At 41.4% G+C, this 14929-nt stretch overlaps 1 protein-coding gene across 50 annotated transcripts in view; it reads left to right on the top strand.

The window, feature by feature from the left end:
- The window catches only part of eya4 (EYA transcriptional coactivator and phosphatase 4), a 428611-nt gene that overhangs the window by 392999 nt on the left and 20683 nt on the right, over positions 1-14929 (top strand). For 45 of the 50 annotated variants that reach the window (XM_078212520.1, XM_078212514.1, XM_078212513.1 and 42 more), the window contains 3 exons: positions 1741-1855; positions 4246-4367; positions 6823-6923. In XM_078212520.1, coding sequence (XP_078068646.1) covers positions 1741-1855; positions 4246-4367; positions 6823-6923 — 338 coding nt within the window. Of the gene's footprint in view, positions 1-1740; positions 1856-4245; positions 4368-6683; positions 6785-6822; positions 6924-14929 lie in introns of all 50 variants that reach the window. The other 5 variants (XM_078212517.1, XM_078212556.1, XM_078212503.1 and 2 more) reach the window with 1 other exon arrangement.

Here is a 14929-nt window from a genome sequence, read left to right as displayed (position 1 = left end):
TAAGCGTTTTGTCTTGCACTCATCAGGCCATTTGCAAGAATATTAAATGTAAGGTGAACAGCAGTTTAAACGTCATGAAAAGACAGTCCTGATGAATGCTAAACCAAAAGCCTCAACTCTCTTTTTTCAACTGTACTCAAGTTCTGTACCAAACAACTATTTGGCAGGGTAGTACAGTGGTTAGCAGCGCTGTCTCACAGCACCAGGGACCCAGGTTCAATTCCAGTCTTGGGTGACTGTGTGGAGTCTGCACATTCTCCCCGTGTCTGTGTGGGTTTCCTCCCGGTGCTCCAGTTTCCTCCCACAGTCCAAAGATGTGCAGGTTAGGGAGATTAGTAGGTAAATACATGGGGTTACAGGAAAGGGCCTGGGTGGTATCCTCCGTCGGAGAGTCAGTGCAGCCCTGCTGGTCCAAATGGCTTCCTTCTGCACTGTAGGGGTTCTATGATTTACATCGGAATAACAGCTGAAGCAAATTGTAAGACTTCTGGGAAGGTTGGAGGTTTGATTATGAAGGCTGTGTACCTTATCTGCATAATTTTCTGGTAGTACGATAATGTCTCTCACAGCTGGCAGGGGGTTTGTGGGCCACTAATTTTGGACTTGCAATTTTCCAGCGAGGGAGAGAGGGATGGCATCATGAAATGGGAGTTTTCCTGCTAGTAGTGACGAGGGGAAAGAATAAAAGCAATGCAGCCTCCCATTTGATATCAGTTTCACCAATCAGACTTTCCCAATATGATATGATGCAGCCATATAATTCACATTGAAATCTGGATCCTAATGCGTGCTGCTTTTACACAGGTCCTGGGTCCACTTTATTATCACCGTGGACATTGGGGCACTGAATGTTTCAACGGTGTTGGTATCCTGAGGCAGAGAGATTTTGCAGAGATTAGGCAATTCCCCCCTCCATTATATTGAGACCCCTTTGATTTTGATTTGATTTGATTTATTATTGTCACATGTATTAGTATACAGTGAAAAGCATTGTTTCTTGCCCACTATACAGACAAAGCATACCATTTACATAGAGAAGGAAAGGAGAGAATGCAGAATGTAGTGTCAGAGTCATAGCTAGGGTGTAGAGAAAGATCAACTTAATACGAGATAGGTCCATTGAGAAGTCTGATGGCAGCAGGGAAGAAGCTATTCTCGAGTCAGTTGCTACATGATCTCAGACTTTTGTATCTTTTTCCTGACGGAAGAAGGTGGAAGAGAGTATGTCTGGGGTGCATGGGGTCCTTGATTATGCTGGTTGCTTTTCCGCGGCAGTGGGAAGTGTAGACAGAGTCAATGGATGGGAGGCTGATTTGCGTGATGTGACTCTTCATTAACTTCACAATGCTAATTATGTTTGAAAAACTCATCCTGAAAAATGATGTTAAAATTCCACTATGTTATGAAATAAAGTTTCTGAATAAAAAATTAAACTGAATGAATGATATTTGTTTTCCAGTGTAGCAGAACTTTCCTTCCATCAAACTGGTCAAAATAACCCAGTTAACAGCTTCCAAATTTATGAAAAAATTAGTGGGTGGAAAATGATGACCATTTATTGTACCCATGATTCTCACAGCTAATAAGACTCTTCATTGCTGATGCCTAATTGAAAAATTTCAATCCCACCCAGGCTCTATCCCCGCATGATCCCCTTAACCTACACCTCTTTGGACACCTCAGAGTATTAAATGTATTCTCATTGTATTTCTCTGTGTGTTTTCTTGTATTTTATTTTAGGACTACTTGGTCCAGCAAAAAGAGATGCCTGGCTTCAGTTAAGGGCTGAGGTTGAGGCTCTGACAGACTCTTGGCTATCAAATGCACTTAAATCATTGTCAATCATCAGCTCAAGGTAGGATTTACTGTTTAATAACTCATTAGGAATAACATTTTAACACATGACACAAAAGTTTATTTATCAGTATAATTGTTGCTTGTTGCTGAAACTTCCGGAACATAGTCACATCATTGCTTTGTGTTCCGACAAAATAATGATTGGGTGTCAATAATAGTTTTAACTATGAAAATAAATAACAGCATTCTAACATTTTCATTTCGAAAGGTCTTCAATGTGAAATGCACTGGAAATTGCCTGGACAATGTGCAAAGAGGTAGATTAGACATAATGGATTACATTCCCTCATGAAGAGAGATTGGGGGTAATGATTGCACTGCTTTAATGGAAGATGATCAGGAAGGCAGGATTGTTAGCTCCTGATGAATGAATGGAGAATCATGCATCCAAAGTGCAGGAAGATAAGACCAAGAGAATAACCTGCATGTAACAGAGGTTTTCCAATTTTCCTTTCAGTTAAATTAACAATAGGATAATCAGATAGCCTCTGAATAGCATGCAATTCTCCAGATTTTCCTTCCTACATTTTGCCCAGGGGATGCATTATGTCCAAGTGGTGAAGAAAATCCATCTCAATTGTTTCTTGTTCTTGAGATGTGGTGCTTAACCATGGCAAGGAGGTGGGGGGACCATGTTCTACTGATGTATCTACTGATCTTATTTTCTCAGTGCTAGAGGTCGCGGGTTTGGAAGGTGGTGTTGAAAGATCCTTGATGTGTTGTTGCATTTGTGAATGCTACACACTAACTCTAGTTGTGCAGCTAAACACAAAACTATCCTACAGTCATAATATCCCACATACAGCAATAAAATTGCTGTTAATCTGTTTTTTAATGGTGGAATTGGTTGAGGGAGAAATGTTGGTCCAGACACCAGATGTAATAACAAAGCATTAGGGAAGGACGGGATATTGGAGAAGGTTGGTACGGTGGCACAATGGTTAGCACTGCTGCCTCACAGCTCCAGGAACCTGGGTTCAATTCCCACCTCAGGAAACTGGCTGTGTGGAGTTTGCACATTCTTCCCATGTCTGTGTGGGTTTCTTCTGGGTGCTCCGGTTTTCTCCCACAGTCCAAAGGTATGTGGGTTAGATTGATTGGCCATGCTAAATTGCCCCTTGGTGTCCAAAGATGCATAAGTTAAGGGGATTAATGGGGTAAATATGTGGGGTTGCGGGGATAAAGCCTGGGTGGGATTGTTGTCGGAGAGTCGGTGCAGACTCAATGGGCCGAATGGCCTCCTTCTGCACTGTAGGGTTTCTATGATTATAAAGGTGCACTCTGCTCTTTTTGTATAATGCCTTTAGGACCTTTAACATCCACCAGAAACAGCACTCTAATAATGCAGCACTCCTTCAGTACTGCAATGGAGTCACTCTACATTGAGTCCAAAGCTTGTTAGCTTACTCAAAGCCATGACCTCCTTACTCTGAGTCAGGAGTGCTCCCAAGTGACACAACAGCTCTTATTCTGTTCAGCAATTGTTTAATTTCTTTGCAATAAGCTAACACAACTAAAAACATAGCCTGATAAAAATATTGCATTCATGTACAACAAGGTAAATATCTTCGATGCAAAGCACATTTATCACACATAGCTGAAGTGATCTGGTACATCTCGCCATGGATTTTCAATTAGCGAAGGACCAAACTGTTCACATTTGTACCTTGAAAATAATGTTACTGACTTACCATCCACAGTGCATGTAATCTCCAACTCCCACAAGTGATGTAAAATGCATTATTGTTTCCATATTAGCATGAGGCAGACGGTCAGATCTGAAGCATTATAACAGCTTACTGTCCACTGGCAGAGAGCTGAGACCCTACAGAAGCATGAATCAGATAATGCAAGAACTGTGTCTTGCATGAAACAAACTGAGGCCTATTTCTTTCCAAGTTTGTATTTAAAAATTGGTGGAAAGAACTTGAAGATGCTTAAGGCCCAAATCCCTTCACAAGACAACTGAGGTTAGGTTACATATGCAGTCTGTATCCCGAGAATAATTTTAAAAATACTAAGGTCCTACATAAAGGTAAATTAAATTGATATCTGGTATATCAGTTATTTTATATCAGTAGCGTTGGTTGAGAGAGGAATGTTTGCTTGGACAAAGAGAAAACTGCCCACTTACTTTAACTCAAGCAGTATTAAGGGATATATTAGTTCCCTCTGCTCCAGACAATTAAAAGCAGTCTAACTATAAAGTATCATCCAAATAATACAGCACTTCCTTAGAACTACATTAACACGCCACTTCAGATTGTTTGCTCAAGTGAGACTTGAATCTAAAGGCAATAGCTGAGCTAACACTCATTTTGGTCAAAAATTGATAATCTTTCATATTACAAAGAAGGTTACTGATTTTATTTTATCTCTTTGTTACAGAAGTAACTGTGTTAATGTCTTGGTAACTACGACGCAACTCGTGCCAGCACTTGCCAAAGTCCTATTATATAGCTTAGGTGGTGTTTTCCCTATTGAAAATATTTACAGTGCAACCAAAATAGGTAAGAATCAACCAGAAAATACTTGCCGCATTATAATCACTGAAACTATATTTGAGATTGCAGAATGTCACAGAATTAAGGGTACAGTTTTTAGTTTCCACAACCAACATTCACTTGGTCAGTTTCTAGACAATGATGCCACATTAATTCCATCGTGCAGTTCATCATTTTGTAAAGACCATTTAATGTTTATGGTAGTTTTATTTTATTCTAAATTTGAGTCAAATGGGTTAGATTAAATCAGCTCTGAATTGCACTCCATAAATCAGTGAACCCATCCTTCAGTGAGAGCGCAAGGGAGTGGGTGCCAGTGACCTCCACAAAGTAACTGGAATGAGAGGGATTTCACCTCACGTAAATAGAGCAGCCAATGCCCAGGCCATTATGGGGTGGCAGGTGGGACAGGCAAGAAATATGTCACTGAACAATCACTTTTTGACTGCCGGTGCCACAAGCCGTTTGACAACACTGATCGGACTCCTTTATCCAAGAAAATTCCTGCTGCTTGATTTTCACCACTATGCTGCCACAGTGTTCCGAAGCATGGACCTCAAGGTTCACCGAAAATCCAGGTCACTCAGTGTATGAGACACTGGGCATAAAGGAATCCCCATGGCTTTAACTGTGTAATACATTAACCTGGTTTGTTGGATATGATCTACTGTATTTGGCGGTGACACAAAGTTTATTAGAATGTTTTTTAAGAGGCTTATTAGTAAATATTTATGAAGGATCATGGTGAACCTTTCCTCTTGTTTTGTTGTATCATTTACTGTCGATATTTGGTTATTTACTTAAACAACTGCTGAAGGAACTGCCTTGGAAAAAAATACTATGCGAGAGCTGACCTGATTTTGTAAAACTGTTAAGTAAGAGCACATATTCTGACTGTTTGAGGAGCTCTTTAACTTTATCGCAGATCCTGAATGGGTGAGGAACTATTTATTATTAGTACAGATTCTGATTTTATGAGAGACTGTTTGTCATTAATACGACACTTTCTAGGAGAATGCTTGTTCAACATTAGTACATACACCAACTATATAAAGATACTATAATTACCATTAATTGTATCAGGAACTGATATGAGATTAGTAAATTGTTACTCTTACGGAATATTTAAGGACACACAACTGAATTTGCAGGATAATTAAAGATTAGTATTGTAGATTTCAGAAATGTGATTTTGAAAGGATTGATAGGACAATATTAAGAGACACCAAGCATTACAAAGCCTGTAAAGAGAAGCAACAACAAGCTGGGGCAGAAATTGTACTTGATTATGCCCATTTTATGGGTAAAAGGCATAAAACAGATGCAGCAAGGTCCAATCTTGCAGGCCCACATTTTTACCCAAAGAATCCAAAAAAAACTAACACAACCAGTAAGTGAGGAGAAATGTACAAACTTCCAATAGAGTGCTTTGGAAGTAAAGAGGGAATTCAAAATAAGAATGCTTGTGGAACCCAAATTTAACCTTAAGAAACTCTTCCTATATTGAAACAGCAAGAAAATTATTGAAATTTCATCAGAGTACAACAGGACTAAAGCTAAGGAAAACGTTTGATAGAGTTAGAGGGAGAGGTCACTGTCATAAGAGTCTCTTCCTGCATTCGGGAAACTCAGAGCATTCACCATCACTTCCCACCATCATGGTACATTAGTGATCTGGAACACAGCAGTGTATGGACACAGTCAGTTGAAAGGAAAATTTCGGGTGGTGTAAAATGGGTTGTCAATTCGCTATTCCCCATATTGCATTAGCACAGAAGGCAAATTTCATCTCCTGCGTGTTGATGTTAGATGAAAAGAAGAACAAGATGTCATGCTGTTTCCCTACAAGAATTTGCTGTCTGCATCCACACTCAGGTGAAAAACTCACAAGTTGACATCACTTGTGCCCCAGCACAAGTCGGTGTCCTTTGAAGAAGAAGAGAAAAGTGAGGAAAATGATTATTGAACACGGAGAACCCCAGCCCACATGTAGTTAACCATTGGGTAGAAGATCCACTGTGGGTGGAAAGTATGTCTTCAGAACAGGTCTGTTGAACCATTAGGGGGAAGTGACAAAATAGGGGCAGATGGCAAACTGAGGTACACTATTACTAATGGATTGAGGGAGATGAAATATAATGCTGACTAGCTGTATTCAAGTGAATGCAGTACACTGCAGTACTAACTGCACTTGGCACTTGACACTTGTCATTCTCAATATTTTTTCCAAAGATAATTTGACCCTGTTCCCACAAGGCTGATTTTAACTATGTACAGTATAGTAAAACAGATTGAAAGGCTGAGCCATGCATTGTTTTTCAGGCAAAGAAAGCTGTTTTCAGCGTATAGTGTCCAAATTTGGCACTAAAGTTACTTATGTTGTCATTGGAGATGCCCGAGATGAAGAGCATGCCGCTACTCAGGTAAATTCACCCTGAACTCTTCCTCATTTATCTTCCAGGCAAAGAAAGTTGCTTTGAACGAATTATGCAAAGGTTTGGCAGAAAAGTAGTATATGTTGTTATTGGGGATGGTGTAGAAGAAGAACAGGCAGCAAAAAAGGTAACAAGTCTGCTAAATATTGTTGGTGCACCACTTAGATTTATTGCTCTGGGCTTTTCTTTGTTTGAATTTACGTGATGTTGGAAAAGATTTTTCCAAGTGTGCATTAATATATTAGCTTGTAGAGCATGATGAGATAGCGCACTGAACAAGTTGCTTTGTGAACTAGAATTAATATAATTAACCTTATTAGCTAATGGATTTGGTCTTTTTTAAGGTGGTGGTTAATTCTTTTCTTTCTTGCATGACTTTTTAAGAAATGGTGTGTGTCCCTTTATAAAGCATTGTATCGACCAAAGCAGATTTTGCATGCTTTAAGTACCAATTGTGATGTGCCTTTTCTCAAGGATTATATCATGAGAAAATCTACTCAATGGCATTATAAGACACAGATATCAAACATCCAAAGATCCCCTTTTGCTTTGAAACACGTTCATTGCATAAATAAAAAATATTCGAATATCTTAATACTTTAAAATGGGACATTAATTGAATTTTGTATTTTACAACCATGGGGCCATCAAGCTGAGAAGATCTTCTAAGGAGCAAGAATTGGACATTCAAGTTAAAGTTGACTAATAATTTGAAGATCAATTGCTTAGGACTTAAAGGGCTCAGTTGTCAATCCATTCACTGTTCTTGTGTTATAAATTAGCACATATGAGTAACAAGGCAGTTATTGGTGGAAGGTGCAGATAGCATAATAAAGCATAAGGACCAAGTAATCTCATTTCAATTAGCAGTCATGGCAAATAAGGAAATTAAAAGTTCAAGTGCCAAAGCACGTAACAAAATGTGGTGTAAGATTTTTCTTTCCATTTTTCAATTCATGGCAATGTTCTACAGTGAAAAAACTGTGTAGAAAATTAACTTTATGGCACCTGTTTCACAGGTCTGAAAAAAGCTCAATGAAATTCAAATTACAGCAACCAATTTCATGCTCCTCAAGGATGTCTGAAAAATGTCCAACCAAAATTGGATCAAACCATTTTCCAGATGTCCTCGACAGCTGTAATTCCCTGTTTGATATTTCCTGACAGATGCTCCTTTGGGGTGATACAGTAGCATAATGGATATGGGGGTGTGACTGTAAAAGGGGCAGGTATCAGGATGGAGAAAGTCAAAATGGAGGAGTCTCAGCCCTTGAAGTTGTGCAACAGGTTTGACATTCTTGCAGGTTGTGTGGATGAGAGAGGGAGTACAGGGAGGATGAGGAAAATGACAAAAGTGTGGTGGAATGGATCATTCAAGTGGAGGGAAAAAAAAGGAATATAGTTGAGATAAGGAACTGTATAGTTAGGAAAATAGGCACTGTTCTCTGGAGGGAAGAGTTTGTATGTGCCGAAAGGTTGTATTGCCTGCCAGGTGCCGGGGTTAAAGATATATCCTCAGGCCTGGAGTGGAACTTGTAGAGAGAACAAAGAACAAAGAAAATTACAGCACAGGAACAGGCCCTTCGGCCCTCCAAGCCTGCACCGACCATGCTGCCCGACTTAACTAAAACTCCCGACCCTTCCGGGGACCATATCCCTCTATTCCCATCCTACTCATGTATTTGTCAAGGCGCCCCTTAAAAGTCACCATTGTATCCGTTTCCACTACCTCCCCCGGCAACAAGTTCCCGGCACCCACTACCATCTGTGTAAAAAATCTGCCTCGTACATCTCCTTTAAACCTTGCCCCTCACACCTTAAACCTGTGCCCCCTTGTAATTGACTCTTCCACCCTGGGGAAAAAGCTTCTGACTATCCACTCTGTCCATGTCTCTCATAATCTTGTAGACTTCTATCAGGCCGCCCCTCAACCTCTGTCGTTCCAGTGAGAACAAACCAAGTTTCTCCAACCTCTCCTCATAGCTAATGTCCTTCATACCAGGCAGCATCCTGGTAACTCTTTTCTGTACCCTCTCCAAAACCTCCACATCCTTCTGGTAGTATGGCGACCAGAATTGAACACTATATTCCAAGTGCAGCCTAACTAAGGTTGTATAAAGCTGCAACATGACTTGCCAATTTTTAAGCTCAATGCCCCGACCGATGAAGGCAAGTATGCCTTCTCCACCTCCATTGCCACTTTCAGTGATCTGTGTACCTGTGCACCCAGGTCCCTTTGCCTATCAATGCCCTTAAGGGTTCTGCCATTTACTGTATATTTCCTATCTGTATTAGACCTTCCAAAATGCATTACCTCACAATTGTCCAGATTAAACTCTATCTGCCATCTCTCTGCCTAAGTCTATATCCTGCTGTATCCTCTGACGGTCCTCAGCGCTATCCACAAATCCACCAATCTTTGTGTCGTCTGCAAACTTACTCATCAACCAGTTACATTTTCCTCCAAATCATTTATATATATTACAAACAGCAAAGGTCCCAGCACTGATCCCTGAGGAGCACCACTTGTCACAGCCCTCCATTCAGAAACGCACCCTTCCACTGCTACCCCCTGTCGTCTTTGACCGAGCCAGTTCTGTATCCATCTTGCCAGCTCACCTCTGATCCCATGTGACTTCACCTTCTGCACCAGTCTGCCATGAGGGGGAAGGATCCATTTGTCATTGTCCACAACGGTACCAGCAACATAGTTAGGACTAAGAAAGAGGTTCTATTTAGGGAATATGAGCAGCCAGGGACTAAATTAAAAAGCAGAGCCACAAAGATAATGATCTCTGGATTGCTACCTGAGCCATCAGCAAAGGGTCAATAAGACCAGAGAGTTGAATGGCTCAGAGATTGGTGTGGGAGAAATAATTGATTCCTGGAGCACTAATAGTATTGGGGAAAGAGGCAGCTGCACTATTGGGATGGTCTTCATCTGAACTGCGTTGGAACCAGTTTACTGGCAAATCATATCTCTAGGGTTGCGGAGAGGGCTTTAAAATTGATGGGTGCTGGTAGGGGTGGAGGGAGGAGATTTCTGTGAAGGGAAATTTGGAAAGTTAAAGAAAAAGATAAGGCAATAGTGCAGGATAGCAAAGCAGGTAATGATAAGCAGAGTGGGACAGACAGAGGCAGAGCATACAAGCATAATATCACACCAGCAAATAATATGAGAACCTGGAAAGATCATGAAAAGTCAGAATTAAACACTTTTGATCGAAAGCACGCAGCGTTTGTTACAAGAATGATTAATTGATGGCACATGTACTCATAAATTAATATGATATGATAGCCATTACAGAGACAGTTGCAAAATGATCACTGCTGGGACTTGAGGAGAGATTGAGTAAACTAGGGTTGTTCTCCCTGGAAAGACAGAGGTTGAGGGGCGACCTAATAGAAGTTTATAAAATTATGAAGGGCATAGATAGGGTGAACAGTTGGAAGCTTTTTCCCAGGTCAGAAATGACAAACACAAGGGGTCACAAGAAATCATAGAAATCATAGAAACCCTACAGTGCAGAAGGAGGCCATTCGGCCCATCGAGTCTGCACCGACCACAATCCCACCCAGGCTCTACCCCCACATATTTACCCGCTAATCCCTCTAACCTACGCATCCCAGGACTCTAAGGGGCAATTTTTAACCTGGCCAATCAACCTAACCTGCACATCTTTGGACTGTGGGAGGAAACCGGAGCACCCGGAGGAAACCCACGCAGACACGAGGAGAATGTGCAAACTCTACACAGACAGTGACCCGAGCCGGGAATCGAACCCGGGACCCTGGAGCTGTGAAGCAGCAGTGCTAACCACTGTGCTACCGTGCCACCCAACCACTGTGCTACCGTGCCACCCAACCACTGTGCTACCGTGCCAAAGGTAAGGGGGGCAAGGTTCAGTACAGATATGCGGGGGACATATTTTACACAGAGAGTGGTGGGGGCCTGGAATGCACTACCAAGCAAGTTGGTTGAGGCAGACACGCTAAGATCATTTAAGACTTATCGAGCCCGGGAGCGATGTGGCAGGGGAGCAGCATTCTTATCATTTTTTTCCTGCACATGCGCAGTTGGAGGCGCCGATCGCAGCTGCAGTATTTTGGGCACGTTAAGCCCCGCACACAGATTCCTGCAGCACGATACAGAATTGCTGATATTTTTTCAGGCAGAGTGCATATGGGGGCGCCTGAGAATGTGTCTAAAAGTCAGATCTGAAACACTCCCAGTTTCAAGTCCGTCCAGCACTGAGAATCAAAATGGTAAAATAGGACCTAAAGAGTCTGCAAAGGGATATAGAGTTAAAAGAATGGGCAAAAATTTGGCAAATGAAATATCACATGGGAATATGTGAGGTTGTCCACTGTGGCAGAAGGACCAGTGAAGTAGGATACTATTAAAAATATTAAATATAGGGAAGTTTTGCTACAACTGTAGAGGACAGTGATGAAACCGTGCCTGGAATTCTTAAAAGGTTCACTCAACAGAGAAGGAGGTGCTGGAAGTCTTAAAACGCATCAAGGTAGATAAATCTGCGGGACCTGATGAGGTATATCGCAGGACGTTGTGGGAGGCTCGGGAGGAAATTGCGGGTCCCCTAGCTGAGATATTTGAATCATCGATAGTCATGGGTGAGGTGCCTGAAGATTGGAGAGTGGCAAATGTTGTGCCTTTGTTTAAAAAGGGCTGCAGAGAAAAGCCTGGGAACTACAGGCCAGTGAGCCTCACATCTGTGGTGGGTAAATTGTTGGAAGGTATTTTGAGAGACAGGATCTACAGGCATTTAGAGATGCAAGGACTGATTAGGGACAGTCAGCATGGCTTTGTGAGTGGAAAATCATGTCTCACAAATTTAATTGGGTTTTTTGAAGGGGTAACTAAGAAGGTAGATGAGGGCAGAGCAGTTGATGTTGTCTACATGGACTTTAGCAAGGCCTTTGACAAGGTACCGCATGGTAGGTTGTTGCATAAAGTTAAATCTCACGGGATCCAGGGTGAGGTATCTAAATGGATACAAAATTGGCTTCTTGACAGAAGCCAGAGGGTGGTTCTAGAGAGTTGTTTTTCAAACTGGAGGCCTATGACCAGCGGTGTGCCTCAGGGATCAGTGCTGGGCTCACTGTTATTTGTCATTTATGTTAATGATTTGGATGAGAATATAGGGGGCATGGTTAGTAAATTTGCAGATGACACCAAGAATGGTGGCATGGTGGACAGTGAGGAAGGTTATCTCCAATTGCAGCGGGATCTTGATCAATTGGGCCAGTGGGCTGACGAATGGCAGATGGAGTTTAATTTAGACAAATGCGAGGTGATGCATTTTGGTAGATTGAACCAGGGCAGGACTTACTTAGTTAACGGTAGGGCATTGGGGAGAGTTACAGAACAAAGAGATCTAGGGGTACATGTTCATAGCTCCTTGAAAGTAGAGTCACAAGTGGACAGAGTGGTGAAGAAGGCATTCGGCATGCTTGGTTTCATCGGCCAGAACATTGAATACAGGAGTTGGGACGTCTTGTTAAAGTTGTACAAGACATTGGTAAGGCCACACTTGGAATACTGTGTGCAATTCTGGTCACCCTATTATAGAAAGGATATTATTAAACTAGAAAGGGTGCAGAAAAGATTTGCTAGGATGCTACCGGGACTTGATGGATTGAGTTACAAGGAGAGGTTGAATAGACTGGGACTTTTTTCTCTGGAGCGTAGGAGGCTGAGGGGTGACCGTATAGAGGTCTATAAAATAATGAGGGGCATAGACAAGGTAGACAGTCAATATCTTTTCCCAAAGGTAGGGGAGTCTAAAACTAGAGGGCATAGGTTTAAGCTGAAAGGGGAGAGATACAAAAGTGTCCAGAGGGGCAATTTTTTCACACAGAGGGTGGTGAGTGTCTGGAACAAGCTGCCAGAGGTAGTAGTAGAGGTGGGCACAATTTTATCTTTTAAAAAGCATTTAGATAGTTACATGGGTACGATGGGTATAGAGGGATATGGGCCAAATGCGGGCAATTGGGATTAGTTTAGGGGTTTTTAAAAAAAAGGGCAGCATGGACAAGTTGGGCCGAAGGGCCTGTTTCCATGCTGTAAACCTCTATGACTCTATAACTGATCCCTGGAATGAATGGATTATCTCAGGAGGAAAGGTTAAGCAAATTGTGCCTACATTCAAATTTAGAACAATAAGAGGTGTTCTTATTGAGCAATATGAGGGGTTGACAAGGTAAATGCTGAGAGGTTGTTTCTTCTCATGGAGGAAACTGGAACTAGGGAGCACAGTCTAAAAATAAGGTGTCATCCATGCAAGACAGAGATGAGGAGGAATTTCTTCTCTCAGAGAGCCATTAGTCTTTGGAATTCTCTTCCCCAGAGAGCATTGGAGGTTGGTCGGATCATTGAATGTATTCAAGCGCTGAGTTAGACAGATGTTTGATTTACAAAGGAGTTAAGGGTTTTGGTGGACAGGCAGGAAAGTGGAGCCAAGGCCACAAATGATCAGCCACGACCTTATTGAATGGCAGAGTTATTGGGCGAATAAGTTGGAGGTCCGGACAAATAATCCATAGACACGAGTTCAAATCCCACCATAGTATCTGGGAAGTTGAAATTCAATTAATGAAATAAATCTGGAATTAAAAGCTACTATGAATAATGGCAACCATGAAACTAATGGGTTATTGTAAAATCCCAATGGGTCTTTACAACATTTACTTCTGCCCTTTAGGGAAGAAAAGCTGCCATCTTTACTCGGTCTAACTCACATGGCGTGCCACACTCAGGACAAAATGGCTAACTCTTAACTGACTTCTAAAATGGCCTAGCAAGCCACTCAGATGTATTCATGAAAGTGGTTTCACACCTTCTCAAGGGCAATTAGGGATGGGTAATAAGTGCTGCTTTGCCAGTGACACCCACATCATATGAATTAACTAAAAAATAATTGAGCAGAGCAGAGGCTGGGCCTTGTTCTAGTCAGGACTCTTCAGTGACCACCAACAAAATGTTTTTTTCCAACAAAATGTTTTTTTTTCCAACATCCCTGCTCCCCAGGAAAAGATGTCTATGGTGCTTTGATCAATCCCCGCACAGGGTTTACTGACTGTTGTCGACGACACACACAATCCAAACTTCTTCACCTTCAAATGGACAAGCTGACTGTGGAGTTCATTCAAGTTCTTATCAGTAAGGTTTGGGGCCCTATATGGGACCTGTCTAGGGCTTTCCAGTTGGGGTACACGCTGTTGCATAGCTTAGACTCTGGGTCAATAAATGAGCCCAGACAATTGTCTACCTCACTGCCTGCCTAAGATGGCTAGAATTTTATTTTGTGCTTGGTTAATCTCTAAGCAATAAAAGAGATCAGGAAACCCATGTCGAAATTGTTCCCCAATGTTTTTATTTTTGGGCAGGCGGGAAAGAGCTATTGGCTGGTTTCTTATGCTAAAATACAGGTTTGAAAAAAATCTGTCCTTATCCTGGCTGTTAATGATGTTGTATCCATGAAATATGGACAATATCATGACTGCTTTTCCCTGCTTCTTTTGGAATGAATTGTGCAATTACTTCTGAAATAGAATGGAATGTTGATTTAATAAATTGCGCTTCCACTGCCAATCATTTGAACAGCGGTGGGTGAAGAGAAATGGAATATCTGAGGGAAGGATTGGAACTGTAGTCTAATCCAATTATACATTTCTTGAAGTTCAAGTCCTGATCTTAGTGCCAGAATAATTCCAAACTCATGACATGCACATGTCCACAGTTTGTTTTGGATGTGCTTTGTCCCATCAGGAAATGAGACACATTTTTGTCTTTGGCAATGTTAATTCATTGTTTCACTGTTGACTAATCATCTTTCTGTTGGTTAAAGTACATCCTACAACAACAAAACAACACAAATGCTTTAATAGGATAATACAACATGTGTAGCTGGCAAGTACTGACTATTGTTATTAAATTCCTACCTGTGATGACGCGGGGTCATGGCATTGCCCTATTGACAATAATGTGTGAATGTTTTGCTCAACTTAGTTCAAAATATAAGGAACAGTGAAGGTTCAAATTCCACATTTAAAAGTAAATCTTACGTTACTAGGAATAGACCCCTAATAGAAAATGTGAAAGCTGTAGAA

Source organism: Mustelus asterias, chromosome 5 (assembly GCF_964213995.1).
Source record: "Mustelus asterias chromosome 5, sMusAst1.hap1.1, whole genome shotgun sequence".
Classification (NCBI taxonomy): domain Eukaryota; kingdom Metazoa; phylum Chordata; class Chondrichthyes; order Carcharhiniformes; family Triakidae; genus Mustelus; species Mustelus asterias.
This window is presented reverse-complemented; position numbering and strand designations above follow the sequence as displayed.